Consider the following 17,923-nt stretch of genomic DNA (forward strand, 5'->3'; position numbering starts at 1 on the left):
TGTGATCCCTTTATAGTCATATGCTCCCTCAGCTCTCAATCTTTGGCAACCACTGATCTGTCTCCATCACTATAGTTTTGGGCTTGTTTAGAATATCATATAAATGGAATCATATAGCATGCCATCTTTTGAGACTGGCTTCTTTCACTCAGAAAAATAACTCTGAGGTTCATCTCAGTTGATGCCTGTATCAATAGCTCACTCCTCTTTATTGATGAATATGGGTCTACCACAGTTTGTTTATTCATTCTACACTTGATCTTAGCCAAAAGGCCGAGAAGCGATAGTTTGTTTATTCATTCACACATTAAAGGGCATTTGGGTTGTGTACAGGCTTTGGAGATTAAAAATAAAGTTGTTATAAATACGAGTTTTCATCTGAATGCACATTTTCATTTCTCTTGGATAAATGCCAAGGAGTGGGAGTTCTGGGTCATATGGTAAGCATTTGTCTAACATTATAAGAAATTTCCAGAGTAGTTGCATTTTTACCTTCCCACCAGCAGCGTGTGAGAGTTCCAGTTGCTCAATAGCCTCACCAACACTTGGTATTGTCAGTATTTTTTTTTTTTTAAGACTTTATTTATTTATTTGACAGAGAGACAGCGAGAGAGGGAACACAAGTAGGGGGAGTGGGAGAGGGAGAAGCAGGCTTCCCGCTGAGCAGGGAGCCTGATGCGGGGCTCGATCCCAGGACCCTGGGATCATGACCTGAGCCGAAGGCAGCTGCTTAACCGACTGAGCCACCCAGGGGCCCCCTGTATTGTCAGTATTTTTTATTTTAATTATTCTATAATTTGGAAAGCAAATAAATAGCTCTATTTTGATGAGAGAACTACCTAAAATTTTATCTTAATTTATTTGGTTATCTCTTTAGATATAAGGGATGCATGCCCATTTGGTAAAATTATGAAGAAAAGCAACAAACTGATAAGGATAAAAGTATATAGTGGTAACTTGTGGTGGAAAGGGAGGCAGATGTCATCCATTAGGCTCACGAGGGGCTCTAAGATACTGACGACGCATTATTTAGGAAGCAGGATGTTGGGCACAGGTGGTCTGTTTTAGTATTATATCTGAAACTATAACCATGTGTTTGATACACTTCATAATTAATTTTAAAAATGTCTGAGCATATAAAACACATAAAATCCTCAAAGTAATGCAGAAAAATATTCTAAAACCACTTCTTTCAAGAGTTCAAGTACCGTGAGTTAAAAACTTAAAATAAAAGCATTTTGTAGAATTTGAACATGAGACTTTCTTAAAGCTTGTTTAAAACTAAAATACTTTCTTTAATATATCTGTGCTTGTGTACATCTCATAGGCCAAAATTGCTGATGGGCTATCCAATTCATTAGTGAGTTTGTTTCTTTCCAGAAGCATCAACCTGTACACAGAAGGGCTGGTCATGGTAAGACATTTCTGAATCACTGGCAAAGAGTAGCTTCTGGAAACCATGACCAGAACTCGACTTTGTTTAAGAAGCACATTGAATGTATCATCTTTACTAGTCACAAATTCTTAGACACACCCCAGGGCACAATCATGACTATACAACTCTTCAGCAGCCTTTCCTATTGCCACCAACACTTGTAAGGAGAATGTTTACCTGTGACAACACTGGGAATTTTGGAGAGAAAGCTCTTGACTGTTCTGATGGGCACACCACCTGTCTTGTCATCTTGCATCTTTGTAATGATGTCTTCAATCTGAAAGAGGATAAAGAAGTGTCATTTCTTCCCATAAAATAATAGTTTATTAATAGCCAAAAGGAACATGTATGAACATGTATGAACAACAGATACAAAAAAAAGCCTCCACCTAGACAGCCAATAAACGTAGTAGCAGGATCTGCAATAAACCAAGCACTGGGAGTGGGTGGGGAGGCCATGAGGTTATATATAAGAGCATAAAGCATAGTCTACAAGAACAGACTCCTAGATCAAGAAGGTAAGGAAGGAGAAATATTAGGATTCCTAATGAAACCCAACTTGTAATTCAATATGCAATGAAATTCCTCCTTTCCCCCAAATTTGGTTTATACATGGGCTGAACAATATGAACCATCTGGCCTTTGGGACCAGTGCAAGATCCAGGCAGAATCACACAGGAGAAAAATACATACTGTAAATTAAGACATGGAAAGTTCTAATCCAGAGAAATTAGAGGACAGGTTTCAGTGGTTGGTTGTAGTGGTGTGAGGGTGGTCACCTTATGCCAGGATTAAAGTGGAACAAGGACAGAATCTTCTCCTTTTGGACTAAAGAAGACCACACTGCCAAAAGAAAGTCTATGGTGGGCTGTGGCTTGAAGCCAGTGAGATTTTATTAATAAAACAAGATATTATGTATATATGTTGAACACAGAACTGAGAGAGAAGATGGATTACTAGGGATGTAGGTGCATATATTGGGAAACCAATTTGTAGCTAAGAATTTACAAGCCAGATGTAATTTCCTGGGCAGAAAGCTTCAGAATAGGATACAGAACAATCTGTGACAAGGACATAGATCTTATTGTTCGGGGACTTGGGGGTAAGGAGCAACTGGAAAAGGGGAGAAGATGATGTTTAGTTTTATCACACATCTTGTTCCCCTAAGCAACAGAATATCTGTGAAACACCAGGATGATCCTCTGAGTGCATCCATAAAAGATGCACATAACTTTAAGTCTAGAGATTTAAAACTCGAGCCCATCTAGTCTAACATAGTTGTATTGCAATTTGAGGTTGAATTTCTCGAAGTCACATGGCAACTTGTTTGATACATATGAATACGTCATTAGAGACTAGGTTAGGATACAGAATAACTTAATAATAATATACAATAGCTAAAATATATTAAGAATTTACTATGTGCCAGGTATTATTCTAAGTATATACACATATTATCCTATTTCATCTTCATGATTACTTCACAAGCTAGATTCCACTGTTATCCTCATTTTTCAGGTATCAAATCAGGGTAAATCAGGTTAGGTTTTTCTAACAAATAACCCTCAAAATCACAATGGCTGAGTACAACCAAGTTTATTTCTCTCTCAGGCTTCAAGTCTATCACAGGTCACCAGGGGGACTCTGCTCATTGTAGTTACTCTGAGACCCCAGGCTGATGGAACAGCCACCATCTTGAATGTTGCTCATCATTGTGCTAGAGGGACAAGAGAGAATTCTGGAGAATCTTGCATTGATTATTAAATGTTATAGCCAAGAAGTTATATATAACACCTTTGCTCACAATTCTTTAGCCAGAACTAGTTCTATGGCACCATGCTACCACAAAGGAGCCAGGGGGTCCAGTTTTCTGGGTGCCAGCAGGAAAGGGGAACTGACCATCTGTGAGCAGCACCAATGACCACCACAGAAGTTAAACAACCGTCTCAAAGTCACACAGCTACCCAGTTGCGTTTAAACACAGCCACAGACTTCAGGGCTCAGGTTTCTAACTCCTGGGCTGTGCTACCACTCAATAAGATTCCCAGAAAAGCAGTCAAGCAGGAAGACCACTTTCCTTTGGCTATTTCTGGATTTTCCTGAGAAGTAGTGATAATGAGAAAGAATCTTAAGCTCCTGGCCCTTTAGGGAGTGGATGGATATATCATGCTAAGAATAAAGGTTAGTCTCTGAAGACCTGCATTCTGTTAAAAGACAGGATAAGAAGACTTTTCATCCACATTCATATTAATCATCTCAGCTAGTGCCCTGCCTCACTGCCCCTAAACTTAACCCAATGATTTAGAGTAGTCTGAATATTCCTTACTGACAGTCAAGGCGAGTTATTACTAGAAAAAAATGGTCATATTTTCAAAGTAATCTATGCTTTCGATCCGGTGTGCTATCTGAAACCACATATATCAGTTACGTTGACGCTTTTTATAGAATGGACTCAAAATCACTGGGAATTGGAGGGAAGCCAATATTTCAATTCAGTTAGACTCCTGACTCGCCATTAGATGACAGTAATTTCCAGTCTCTGCTGACGTGGGCTGGATTTAAGGACTGGCTGTGCTGAGGAATGCTCCACAATTCTTTTCTTCTATGCTCTGTGTAGTCATTTCATCACACCACCGAATTTTAAAAGGATGTATTTATTAAAGAAGACCTATCTTCTCATGTGGGTTCACAATGTGCCAAGAGGTATATTATTTATCAGAGGTTACAGCCAGATCCAGAGGACAACCCCCTTAAGTGACCAGAAAGGGAATTACATTGCAGCAATAGTTTACAACGCCAGAGGTGTTGAAGAATGTTCATTGGTCCCCAATTCTCGACTCCTCCATAGTATTAATATTTACCCAATTCTATGCCCTGGCCTCACAGTGGGCGGAGAGTCTGCCCCTTGACTTTTGGGCTTGGCCATGTGACTTGCCTGGCTAATGGGAGGATACTGAACATCATGTGAGCAGAGGCTTTCAATGTACCTGCATGGTCATGCTCACCCTCTTCTCTTGCCCTCCTGTATCAGATAGTTTTTGTTCCAAGGAGGGTGAGAGACATCTGGAGCAGAAGGGACCCAACCTACAGCTAGATAGGTCAAACCTCAGTTGATGTGCCCACTCAGGAGCTTATTGTTGTAATCCCCTGAGTTTGGGTGGTTTGCTATGCAGAAAAATTGTGGCTATAGCTTCCTGATACAATGGGGCTCTAAAATAAATGCATGGATCAGAAATTGCTGAAGCCACACAAATACTTAGTAATAAGAATCAATGAGTCCTTGAGGTGGGGCATCCTAAAATCCAGTGCTTTTTAAGGATGCAGAAATTCCAATTATACCATCCACCATTTACTTAAAAATTCTTAGGGCCTATACTCTTCTGTAGCCCATTCTGTTGTGTTAGGAAAATTTGTAATAGCTGAGTTTGATTCTGGAGGTTGGTGCTCTGCAACATCAGCTAATAATACTACTTCCGAATTTTTTTTGGTCATGGTTTCTGGTGAAATGCTAAGAGTACCGACCTACCAAAAAATCCAAAGTGGGCTCCCAGGGGTTTATATACATTATAATGGCAAGCATTTTCAGAATGCCTACATATGATCAACGCTGCCCTTGGTATTGTTTAAAATAAAGTATATAATTTATTTCTCAGTCTTAAAAGTTACTTAGTAAAGATGTTGAAATTTAGGCTGAGAAAGGTTAGATTTACCCAAGGACAAATGGCTAATAAGTGGCAAAGCCCAAATTCTTGTCCAACTCTTCTTGACTCTAATGATGCCCAAGCTCCACCAAACCCAAGATTCACCTTATTTTCAACCAGTGTCTGCTGACATGCTCTTCAAATACAAGGCACTTAATACCGTTTGCATTGAAGGGGAAGTTTAGCTCAGTCCTAAGGGGGTGGAAAAGGAAAGAGAGAAATCGATCCAGATAATCAGATTATCAACCATCTCAGGATTTATTTCGGTCCAATGACTGCTGATGCCTAGCTGCTCTGTGTTTTTTCTCTCTTTGTCCCGGAGACTTGGTGAGATTTATCTTCTACTCGTAGATCACAGCTCCTGGGACTGGGGAGATGGGAAAGTATCTACTTATAGTTTCTTGGCTATTCAGTCCCATCTAAATTTTAATACTTTTGTTCCTGGAGAAGAGCAACATCAATTCCCTGACACCCTTTAATATGAAACTCCGTGTCATGAGGGAGAATGTTGGACCTCAGTTTCCCTGTGCCAATCAATACGGCCCTTATTTGACAGCGAGTGATGCAAAAAACCTCTTTGGCCCGCTCAGCAGGTTCTGCCTGGATGAGTCCCAACAACCAGGACACCCTCCTTCAAAGGAGCTCAAAACTCAGCACTGACATGCAGGTAGAACATTCTTCCAAACAGCAGGACAAATGGAAACCATTACACCATAGGGTGGGTTTCCTTTGAACTGAGGAATGTCATGAGACAGTAGACAGAATTCACTGATAGAGCTGTTGGGGGTAAGAGAGGGGTGAGGAGAAGCAACCGTCTCTCCACAAAGTGAGGCCACAGCAGGACCGCAGGAAGAACCCTGGTCTGAGGTCCAGGAGAAATGTTAGCCTCAGCTTCACTGATTTGCTGTGTCAACCCTGGACAAGTTCCTTAACCTCTCTGGACGTTACTGCCCTCATCTCTACGGTGAGAGGCCCGGTCGCTAAACGAAGATTTCTAGTTCTAAGACACAAGAGGCTTCTCCGACTTGACAAATGCAAAGCTGTGTCTGCAAGGAAAGATCAGGACGGGCAGTCAGGCCTCTGGGTCCCCATTCTCCACGCTGCCATCTGCCTGGTGGCTCAGAACCACGCAGAACCCTTCCCTGGGCTGAGGTGCAAGGTGGCATGCTGAGCAGGACCGGGGAGTTTTGATGTTTTCAGAAATCATTTTGGACAAGTGGCATTAGAAGCCAGAGAGAGACATGATCCAAAGAGGCCCTGACACTGTTCCTTACTGACCAGTCCATGCCTGCTCATACAGATGGCGCTCCTAACAGGAAGGACAAAGGGCCAATGTTAGTTTTGTTTGTGTAAATTAATTATCCAGTGAACCAATTTATTTAGCCTGTCCAATTTTTCCTCAGTGGAAGATTTAAAAAACTTCAAGAATAGGCAAACTATATTACTATTATTTAAAAAATATATATATATCCACCACAACTTTAGCAAAAAATGTATGCCTCAGGCATGAAGTTCTTTTTTATTGAAGCATTTCATCTTGACTTTGCCATCAATTGCCTATTTCTCACTACTAATGCCTGTCACTCCAGCTCCTGCATTTCATTAAAGACCCCTTTTGTTTTGGTGTCTGTGAAGGAGTGAAAATGACTCTTTGGACACATCTTATCAACCCAGAGGCAGCAATCAGAGCTGGCAAATGATAATCATATTTCTTAATCCAAAATGTGTATGCTTCACTGAGCATGCTCCATCCCATATGTGTTCCATAAGATCAGGCTATTTTCATTTCTATTTTTAAAAACATAGCACACTGCTACTCTCAACTTATAAATGGACTCAGCTTCACTTACTGGGTTACTGGACATTTATTGAGCACCTACAAAGTGCTAGGCATAGTTTTTTTTTCTACTGTGCAGAAGTGGGTAAAAGACAGTCTGTTCCCTTTCATCATGGACTAATACATTTCAGAAAAATTCAGGCATTGAGGCTCAAAGTTAAGGATGTGGCAGCAGAGCCAAGAATGGGCTCCAAAGGGGCTTGCCAGTGAAACACAAAGCAGTAAGGAATACTACTTCCAGAGGTCATCACAAGGGGAACCCCCCTCCCTTTTTCACCATCCCGTTCAAAAGACGATGATTTCAAAGACAGGAGGGGAATTCTGAGAGTCCTGGCTATGACAATGATTGAAATGCTTGTTCATTTGTTTTCAGTTAAACTTACTTTTGAATCATTGTTATCAGTCTGAAATGCTTTTGATAGAAAGCAAAAAAAAAAAAAAAAAAAAATTCAACCCCTAAACATGGGGGATTATTTTTCCCACATAACAGGCAATGCGTACGTGGGTGCCTGGTAGCATTAGTGCAGTTATACAATTCTATGTGAACCACCATCATGGACTTTCCCTCGTGCTTGCCAGACAGCTGCCCCAGCTCTAGGCATCACATCTACATTAAATAATAAGGAGAAAGGCAGGAAGAAGGGCAGAGTGTTGGTACAGCTGTTCTTATTCCTTTTATCCAGAAAGCATATACCTTCCCAGAAGATGCCAACAGATCTCTGCTCTAGTCTCATTGGCCAGAGCAGGGTCACATGGCAAAAGGAGCTGGGCAAAGGGTGTTCAGCTTATCCAGCCTCCATACCCCATGGAAGCACAGGAAGAGGGGAATGGAAATGGCGTTGGGTTAACCAAATAACATTGTCTGGCACAAAGATCCTGTATCAAAGAACATTCAAAAAGGATGGTTGGGCAGGCCTGATTCCTCTCTGATCTGTTCTCCATACTGCAACCCATGTGATACCCTTGAAGGAAAAAATTCATCATTTAACTCCCCTGCTTAAAATCTGTCTGTGGTTCTCAGTGCTTATTCTGTTATAAGCTCTAACAGGACCCTCTATCTTTTCTCTATGTCAATTATCACTTTAACTTGTACTTGCATTTCCCCATTAGACTATTTTTCTCATCATTTGATCCTAATAGTAGGTGACCAGTAAATATTTATTGATGAATAATTGAATGAATGACATGAGTTCTATATTCTTCTTTCAACTGAAGAATAATCGACATACAATATTATACTAGTTTCAGGTGTACAACATAGTGATTCAATATTTACATGCATTACAAAATGGTCACCACAGTAAGCCTAGTTCCTATCTGTCACCAGACCAAGTTGTTACAATATTATTGACTATATTCCCTAGGCTGTACATTACATCCCCTTGTATTATTTATTTTATAACTGGAAGATCGTACCTCTTAATCCCCTCACCTATTTTGCCTATCCCTCTACCTCCCTCCCCTCTGGCAACCACCAGTTGGTTCTCTGTATCAGTGAGTTGGTTTCCATTTGTCTTGTTCGGCCATTTGCTTTGTTTTCCACATATAAGTGAAGTTGTATGTCTTTCTCTGTCTTATTTCACTTAGCATAATAGCCTCAGGGTCCATCCATGTTGTTGCAGATGGCAAGATTTCATTCTGTTTTTATGGCTGAGTAATATTCCATTGTGGAGATATATGTATCTATAGATATATATCTCATCTTTATCCATTCACCTATTGATGGACATTGAAATTACTTACATATCATGAGTACTATTTTTTTTTTTTTTAGAGGGATAGAGGGGTTGGGGAGGGGCAGAGGGAGAGGAAGAAAGACAATCTTAAGCAGGCTTCACGCCCAGCACAGAGCCTATGTGGGACTTGATCTCAGGACCCTGAGATCATGACTTGAGCTGAAATCAAGAGTTGGATGCTTATCGACTGAGCCACCCAGGCACCCTCATGAGTATTCTAACCTCAAAGAACTTTATCTTGGATTCCAGCATTAAATGGGATGCTTAATATATTAGGGTCTGCATTTTAAAGTGAACTTGGTATTTACATTTTTAAAGATCATTCTGCTTTGGAAATGGATTAAATAAACAGAAATCTCAAGATTCCATGAACCTTAGCAACAATGTTCAAAGAATTGCTCCATAGGCACCCAAGTATCAGCTGAGCTTAGAGCAGCTCCCCAGTGTACTGTGCTTGACATCACCCACGGGCAACGCCAGGGTAGAAGGATAAAGTAGTGTTACTTGTTCTGTCTCCTGGAGGCTTATTTTTATGGTTTTAATATTACTGTATGTAGTGCTTCATAAATTGCTTTTATGGAAAACATTTTCCCCCATTTAATTGAAGAGGAAAACAGACAAGAATGATGTTCTAGGTCAGTGAACAAATGGCTTGTTGATGATATTTTAGGGCAAATGACTTTCCCCTCAGCTTGGCTGGAATAGCAAAGCTTTAGAAGGCATAGTGTCTCTTGTATAAGAATCTATTGTTTGCTCGGAAATATGAGTGGAGCAGGTCCTTTGGGTGAGCCATGGAATAAGGAATCTTGGACTGCAAAAGGCCAGCTACAGTGCAAATGAGGAAAATGGACACTGATCAATAAAACATTCTAGCAATGTGAGAGGACCTAAAATCTCTATTATAATCTTCTCAAATTGCCCTAATTTGTGTGCCATCTGCTTCTTATTCTACTCCCTTTATAGAGAAACACACTGATACTTAGGGCAAGCAAATTGTCCAAGGCCAAATGAGGCTGTTGAATAATGAGAACACGGGTTATCAAACCTAGGCGGTCTTGCCCCAGAACTGGCTCTCTGGATCCCTATACCAGCTGCTAGAGCAGTTCCCAAGCAGACCCCGGTTCACCTAAGGCTTTAGCAGAGTGGAAGAAAAGGCAGAAGATGGGGCCACATCCTATGCTTAAAAGTTTAGTACACAGTGTGGAAGGCAGAAGAAATGATCCCCTCAAAAGTTGTCCACATCCTACTTGCTGGAACCTGTGAATCTGTTACCTTATGGCAAAAGAGAATTTGCAGGTGCGATTCAAGTAAAGGCCCTTGAGACGGGTGCATGATTATCCTGGGTTATGCAGGTGGGGTCAGCCTAATCCTATGTGTCCTTGAAAGATGAGGACTCTTCCCAGCTATAGTCACTCAGAGAGAGCTGTGACCATACAAAAAATGTCAGAGAAATGAGACTCTGTTGGCTTTAAAGATGAAGGGAGGGACTACAAGGTAAGGAATATGGTGACCCCTAGAAGCTGGAAAAAGCAAGAAAACAAATTGTCCCCTAGAGCCTTCAAAAGGTATGCCCTCCACCCCAAATCTTGATTTTAGCCCAGAGACACCATTTCAGACTTCTGACAACTAGAACTGTGCAATAGTAAATTTATCTTGTGTTAAACCATGAAACTTGAGGTAATCTGTTAGAGCAGCAATAGAAAACTAATACATACAGTGACCCCTACTCATGAATAAATGTTTGGAATATCATTATTTTACATTGTTTCCAAACCAGATTAGAATTTTGTCCTGGAGAGGAAGTGGGTGGATTTCCTCACATTCCACTGCTCTCTGTTCCTTCTGAATAGCTTAACAGCCAAACCAAGGAATTGTGGTTGTCTGCTTGGGGGAAGATGTCAGGGTTGAGGACAGCAAAAACATCTGTCTATAACCTGAAGTAATTGTTTCCATGACATTTTAAACACTTCAGTTTCTGGTCTACCTGGGACCAAGTAGAAGATGGGTGGCTCAGAGGTTACTTCCAAGGACTTCTTAAGTGAGTCACAGTAGCCCATTAATTAATGCCAACACCACATTCTATACGTGGAAAAACAAATATCCTTTTTTATTTCCATCTCAAATTTTATCTTGCCACATTCTTCAACCTGGCCTACCAAGAGCGAACTAGCCCACAAGGAATACCACATGAAGACGCAGCCCAAATAATTAGGTAAGCAGGATAAAATGCTCCAAATTTGAATATGCATCTTTTCATATTAAGTTTCTATAGAAAGAGTCTAGTTTTAACATGTATAACACCTTCCACTTACTGCTGGAGGGAGCCTAACGATATCTTTGTTCCAAGGAAAAACCGGTCTATCCAGTGTCCTGGAATATGACTACAATTTTTTCCTCCTGGAGAGGAGCAAGGAACATAACACCTGTCCGTCTGACCCCAAAGACACCCTGGACTCTGAAATCACTCGTTCTTTCTGGCTCACTTCCTTTCTGACTCTACCTCAACACCTTGCCCTACTCCAAACTGAACAACTAAAATGGGAACTGGAGTGAATTTTAGGGCTTGAAATAATTTAGGTAAGTTATCCCCTCCTCAAAAACCTGCTGTGGCTCCCTCTTGCTACAAAATAAACGCCAGGTTTCCTACTAGGGAATTCAGGGTCCTCTATTATTTGGTGTCGAATGACCTTTCCAGCATCAGCTCCCAGAATGCTTTTTGTTTCTGGACACTCCATCTGCAAACAACTCCCAGCACGCTCTCCTGGCTCACTCTGTACTTCATCTACCCACTGCAAACCCTGCCGGGTCCTAGTCATGCTTCCAGGCCCTGTTCAAAAGCCCCTCCCCTAGGAAATGGCCCTTGATATTACCAGTCCATGTGCACACACATGTATTATAAATTGTCTATAAGGGCATTTTCTTTGATTATCCCATTCTTCGTGTCTGATGCCCCGAACTGCTCCAGTGAGCGCACGAGTCACCCCTGAGGGAGGAGACAGAGACAAATCACAGTGTGGGGGACCCTCCCTTCCAGAGGGGCAAAACCAGGCAAAGCGGTCCTAAAGGAGAAACAGAAGGTGAATCATTCCTTATTCCAAGTATATTTGAACACTCACGATGCACCAGGTGCTGGGAAACCAGACAGGCAGGTCCTTCCTTTGGTGCTCACCTTTTAGGGGAGAGGCCCCTCTGGGATGTTTCATGAGCCTGAGGAAGAAGGGGGTACAGTCCCCCAGGGGGCCATGCCGAAGATGGTGCTGTGTACCACCACCGACCTCAGACAATTCCTGCCTCTTCTCCTGAGGAAGCCCCTGAGCCCCTGCGTGTTGCATCCTGGAGTCTTGCTGGATCCTGTGGGACAGGGCCCTGGTCAGCCCTGACTGGTGCTGCCGGTGGTCAGCAGCGAGGCTTCCACTGGGCTTTCATGTCTCAAGGCTCTCCTGCAGCTAATGAATGCTATTTCTGAACATGCAGCCCGGGGGCTGATGTTTTCTGGAACACACACCCAAGTGATGCCGGACTCCCCTTCCCAGGCTGTAACTGACTGCCCAGAGGCTGTGGTCCCCCCTGCAGAGTTTGGGTCCTTCCCCTCACTACATTCCTGTGCCAGAGAATGCTCCAGGCCTCTTCCTGCCCCTCACACGAAGGCAGAACTGGCCGGTCTCCCCCTTTCATTCCAGCCACCAAGGGATTAAACAGAATAGATCAAGGAATGATGGGTCATTTTATCCTCTTCTTAGGCTTGTTATTTCCCCAAATTTCTTTAAAATCCAGGAATTACTTTATTTCAAGGAACAACAATTTATTTCTAAAATGTAAATGAGTACGTAGGCAAAAGCTCTTAGCACACAGTGCCCGGCACATAGTCGCTCCTGAGAAATGTTCATCTCTCCTCTCTCACAATAGATTTAAATTTCTTCTTCCATCTGAGGCAAGGGAGTAACCACAGAAGGTTCTGCTGCTCCCTTCAGAGGCCAAGGGATGGGCCCTTCTTTTGTGTTGTTGCCTCCGGGGCCAGCAGCTGTGAACAGGGAGCCGTGCTTTCCCAACAGCGCTCCAAACAGCGAGTCACTTCTCACTGAATGGGACCCACTGTGCATAGGTTTCCAACTACAGAGAAATGATGATCTCATTACCCAACTCCGCATTAGCCCAAGCTCCCCAGAGCAACCTTATTTTGGCCTTAGATCCCAAGTCCCACCACAAGGCAGGGTAAGCAGCAGAGCTTGCCGAAGGGAGGTCCACACCTGCCCAAAGGAAGGACAAGTTTTGCAAACCCAGGAAAAGGTGTGCTTCTTAATTTCCAAGTCCTTTGCTTATTGCTCCTGAAAGCACAGACTGAAAGAAAAACTTTCTTCATCTCCAAGAAAATGAGATTTAAGACAGTATGTACCTCTCTGATTTAATTCTGATTTTACTCTCAGGAGCCTGAGCAACTCTGGGAAGCAGCTGATGGACCGTCAGCTGCACACTGAAAACCTGGGGATAAATACCAGTATCTGAAAATAAACCGGGCAAGCCCCCTTGGGAGAAAGGCAGGGTCATTTGCCAATGACTTCTGTTCATCACCCAGAAGAAGTGGCTTTCGCAGTCGCTTTTTGTTTTGTTTTGTTTTGCAGTCTCCTTGCATCTCTTCCACAAAAGGAGGGTGAGTAAAGTGTCAGGTGGAGGCTGCCTACAGACCAGTGAGGCAGGCCCTGGGAGCCGGGGGTGTCCAGCCCCCACCTATGGGGGAGACAGGTGGGCTGGGGTGAACGTGGTCCTGTTGCTTTGTCAGTCATTAGGCCACCCTGCCTACTCCTCACATCATCAGGAGGGACGGTGGAGAAAAAGATCATATGCAGAACACCTGCTGCCTCTTCTCCAAGGAAAAGGAACTTCTTCCTCTCCTTATGGGTTAAGGAGTTGCGGGGATCCAGGAGGTAGAGAGGAGGGACACCAATCAAGAAACTACTGGATTTGACACACTGACCACAATTTGGGAGGGGGTGGGTTTTGTAACCCACCCGAGGAGGAGGGCTTCCACAGGGCCTAAAACACCTGCGGAGGGGTGTCGACTAGGTAAATGGCTGGCGGGGGAGGGCTCAGCGTCAGCGCTGATTTCCACACGCTCTTACTTCCCAGGGGCTCCCTGCTGCGTCGGTAATATTCTCAGTTCGCCTCGTTGTGAATCCCCTGGTTATGGCTGAATGGTGTCTGCCCCAAGTTCAGAGTCCCCCAGTGCCTCGGAATGGGACCTTGTTTGGAGATAGGGTCTATGTAGAGCTAATCATGTTAAAATGAGGTCATTCAGCTGGGTCCTAATCCAATACGACTTATAAAAAGGGGATATTTGGACCCAGAGGTGTGTAAAGGCAAGATGTGAAGACTCAAGGAGAAGACAGCATCCACAAGCCGAGGAGAGAGGCCTGGGACACATCCGTCCCTCACAGCCCTTGGAAGGAACCAGCCCTGTCAGATACCTTATTCCCCAACTGGGAGACTCCAGAACTTTGAGACAAAACCTTTATGTAGTTTAGGCCACTAAGCCTGAAATGCTTTGTTACAGCGACCCTAGCAAACTGGCTACAGACCACAGGCCTTAGCTTTTTCCCGCTATTTCTGTTCAGCATGCAATGAAAACGATTTCCTCTCCTGCTCTCTTCCTCTCCCCTCCTTTCCCTTCCCAGGCTCCTCCTCCCCAAACACATACATACACACACACACACACACACACACACACATTCTCCCAGGAGATGGTGACTAATTATTTTCAGATTAGACAGTGTTCCATGTGCGAAATTAACTAATTTGACATCTCGTGTATTGTCTGGTCCTCAGGAAGCCACACGGCATACTACTTCGAAGTTCTGGCTTTCTGAAAGCCAAGACTACATCTAACGTTAGGGCTGGGAATGAATGCCAGATTCACAACCAGGAGGGTCAGGAAGTCACTACTTTCCAGAACCAGGAGTGAAGAGTATCATGATTAGAGTTGGTCTTTTGTTTGTTCTAAAACTATCCGTGATAAGGAATATATAGAAACCTCTACACTTGGGGCACAGACACATAGATAAAACACCACACAAACAGTCTGAGGGATAAATGACTTTGCAGCCCAGATGTAAGGTATTCTGCCAGTGAATCAACTGAAAACTTAAAATATAATGTGGCAGCAAACAAACAAAAGCTAAAGGTTAATTGGATCTTAGGATGGGTGCATTAATAGAAACACACCTTAATGAGGGAGGTGATAGGGCCCTCATCTGTAATGATGAGTCTGCATTTAAAAATTCCAAGTTCTCTTCTGGCACCAGACTTAAGAAGACAGCCATGAACTCTAGTGAACATAAAAGCAAGTGACCTAGACCTTAATGAAAGTATTAAATGGCAGGGGTAGAAGTTGGCAGGGCAGTGATTACTCCCTTATCCCAAATATCTTATCAACTTAAACAAAACCAGAGTCCAAGTAAAAAGGTATGCTTGCTCTGCAAATGCAGCTTCCAAGCAAGGACCGCAGTCCTTTCTATGGCCCTTTCTATGTAGAGATCCTGGAGCTGCCACTGCCCAGCTCTTGAAGCATGTCTTGAGCCAAGGCATGGCCCCTAGGAGTCACTTTTGCAACTTAAAATGCACCTAGTCAGCTTGGAAGAGAAACTTGTTAGCCCATTAGCTTAGTTCTCCCTGGGGTGAGTTAGTCCATCCAATGAGCTAACTGTCACCAGGCAACTCAGAGAAGAGGACCATGTAGAGGACAGGGGACAGTGGGAAGTGGGGAGGTGGGAGGAGGGGGAGTCTAAGACTTGAATTCTAAGGTGGGGAAGGCCCAGGTGAGAGGCTGTAGGCAGAAGGGGTGTGGGTGGGGGTGGGACAGAAGGGCCTTCTAGAGCCCTGACGGGTGGGGGAGGGGGGGATGTGTCCTGAAGGGAGGGGAGATGCTGAATGGCGTGAAGTCTTATCTCCATAAGCCCTCAGAGTGGCTTTTTTTTGCATGTGGGTCTCACCCTTGCTTTGTCACGAAGGAATCACTTCCCCTCTGAGGGTCTCAGTCCCCTCGTGAATGAATTAGATTGGCGGCATCATGGAACACATTTTTGTTGAAAATGTTTTAAGACAGACAAGTTCCTTCATTTCCCTGAAATCCCAGTGCCAGTGTGGGTGCTATTTGGGTTTCCGTGTTTCCAGGCCCATCCAGACCAGCTTGCCTCATCCCTCCTGCCTTCAAGGTAATGATGGTTCCATGGGGAGGGGTGGAGACGTGAGAAAGAAGGGCTCCCTGACTTGCCTACCCTGTGGCCTTAACCTGTGAGCCACCGGCCCTGCCTCTTCCCCAGGTCAGTGTAGTGTTCGAATGAGATACACAGGGAAGCTCTTTCAAGAGCTGAGAGGGGCCACACTTGGCCTGCCCCCAGGCCCAACTGCTCCTGGAGAAAGGCAGGGCTTGGCAGGAGCCTCAGGGGGGTGGGTTCTGGCATGGTTGGGAGCTTTCCAGCACTGAGCTTTAGGGAGAAGGACAGCACCATCCAAAATGTATCAGTGGGTTCCCTCCAAATGTCCTTTTTGTCCCCAAGGGGCCTCCTTTCAGACCAATTACTTGCTGACTCAGACATTCTCCTTAGTGTTCAGGAGCCTGGGTGGTTGGGAGGCAGAGGGTTCAGGACGGGGGTCCGGGGAGGGGTGGGGTAACGGCACAACTTGCATTTGCGATAATGCGTGTGTCATAGAGGGAGGAAACTTCCACTGGATAATAACTTCTGACAGATAAGAAGCCTTTGCCAACCTGTAGGTCATTTTGGGATGCAGAGATTTGATGGGAATAGAAATTTGATGCGTGTGTGTGTGTGTGTGTCCATGTGTGCACGCACATGAGTGTGTGCGTGAACTTGTGACATTGCAGTGCTGGAAATAAAACTCAACCGGTGGGCTTTTAGGTTTCAGTGGCTCCACAGGCAGCAAGGGAAGGAGAGCCCATGGAGAATGCCGTGGCAAAGGTGCATGCCTCCTGGACATCACTGGGTGCATCGGGAATGGGCCTTTTCCCCGGGTTGGTGTTCCACTGGGGCTCGGACCAAAGCACTTGGGGTTTGAGCCCCAAACACCAGCTGAGGGAAATAATGCACAAATCTAGCACCACAGTGAGTTGCTGGGAGAAGCAGGATTTTGACAGTGTAAATTGTTGATGGGGTAAAATACAGCAGCGGGGACTGTGTCCAAAGGTCAGAAAGAAGCCAAGGAGCTGCCTAGAGTTCTGAGCATTTGCAGAAGCAGGCATGACAGTGATCGCCATCTGACTGGGAGGCAACAGCCTTCTTCCAGTGACATACCAATTAGGTCCCCTCCCCTCCCTGTCTGTCCCCAAGCTGGCTGTCCTGCCCTCCGGCTCAGGCAGGAGCTGACTGCATTCCCAAGTGCGTGTTCAGAGTTGAAAAAGCTCAAAGTGTCAACAAAGACCTTGACTTGACTTGATTTCATAATAGTAATTTTTTTCTAAATTACCATTTGCTGCAAAAGCAGTCAGATTACTGTGCATCCTCTAAGCTTGTCCCGATCCCAGGGGGGACAGAGGAGGAGGTGGGGGTGGGACTGGGGCCTGAGAACCACAATGGGGTGGTGCCCCCCCTTGGACAAAGAGGTACACAGAACTTGGCCTTGCCTCTAACAAGCTGCATTACTATGGGCGATTCCCCAACCTCTGTGCCTCAGTTTCCTTTTGCAAACGAAAGGGTTTCAATGGCCTCTAAGATCTGCACCAGCTCTTCCAATCTCTATGATTCTGTCTGCCAGAGATACAGCTCCTCATGGCTGCTCAGGACAGATAGGAAATGCTGCTTTCCCTGAGGAAGGCCCCTGACCTCCCTGCCCCTCAGCCTCTCCCCTTCCTCCACAGGTGAGGCTGGTTTCCAGCACTGGGCCAGGAAGCGTGCCTCCATTCTGGGGTTCCGAATCAGGACATCCCCCAACAATCTCCGGTAGGTCAATTGGTAGTAAAGGTGATATTTTGATCGTCCTCTGCCTCATTCTTCCCTCGCTCTCAGTGCATCCAAACTCCGATGGGGATGGGAGTGAGGGGGGTGGCGGGTGTTATTAAATGGACTCTCCAAACCCCAGCAATAACCCCCAGGTTCACAGTGTGGGGAGGGCAAACCTACCGCCTGGGTGGGAACACTGCCAATTCTCTCTTTTTTGGCAAAGCTTTTAAGGGTTCTGCAAGACTCCACTCTAGTTTGCAAGCCAT

The 17,923-nt window shown here is 44.4% G+C and overlaps 1 protein-coding gene across 1 annotated transcript in view; it reads right to left on the reverse strand.

Moving 5' to 3' along the window:
* RGS6 (regulator of G protein signaling 6) overlaps positions 1–17,923 on the reverse strand; it is a 491,338-nt gene that overhangs the window by 169,730 nt on the left and 303,685 nt on the right. The window contains exon 3 of the mRNA XM_081830314.1: positions 1,613–1,712. Within this exon, the coding sequence (XP_081686440.1) occupies positions 1,613–1,712 (100 nt within the window). The remainder of the gene's footprint in view (positions 1–1,612; positions 1,713–17,923) is intronic.

The sequence above is a fragment of the Leptonychotes weddellii genome, chromosome 9, assembly GCF_054177405.1.
Source record: "Leptonychotes weddellii isolate Sample4059 chromosome 9, ASM5417740v2, whole genome shotgun sequence".
NCBI classification, from domain to species: domain Eukaryota; kingdom Metazoa; phylum Chordata; class Mammalia; order Carnivora; family Phocidae; genus Leptonychotes; species Leptonychotes weddellii.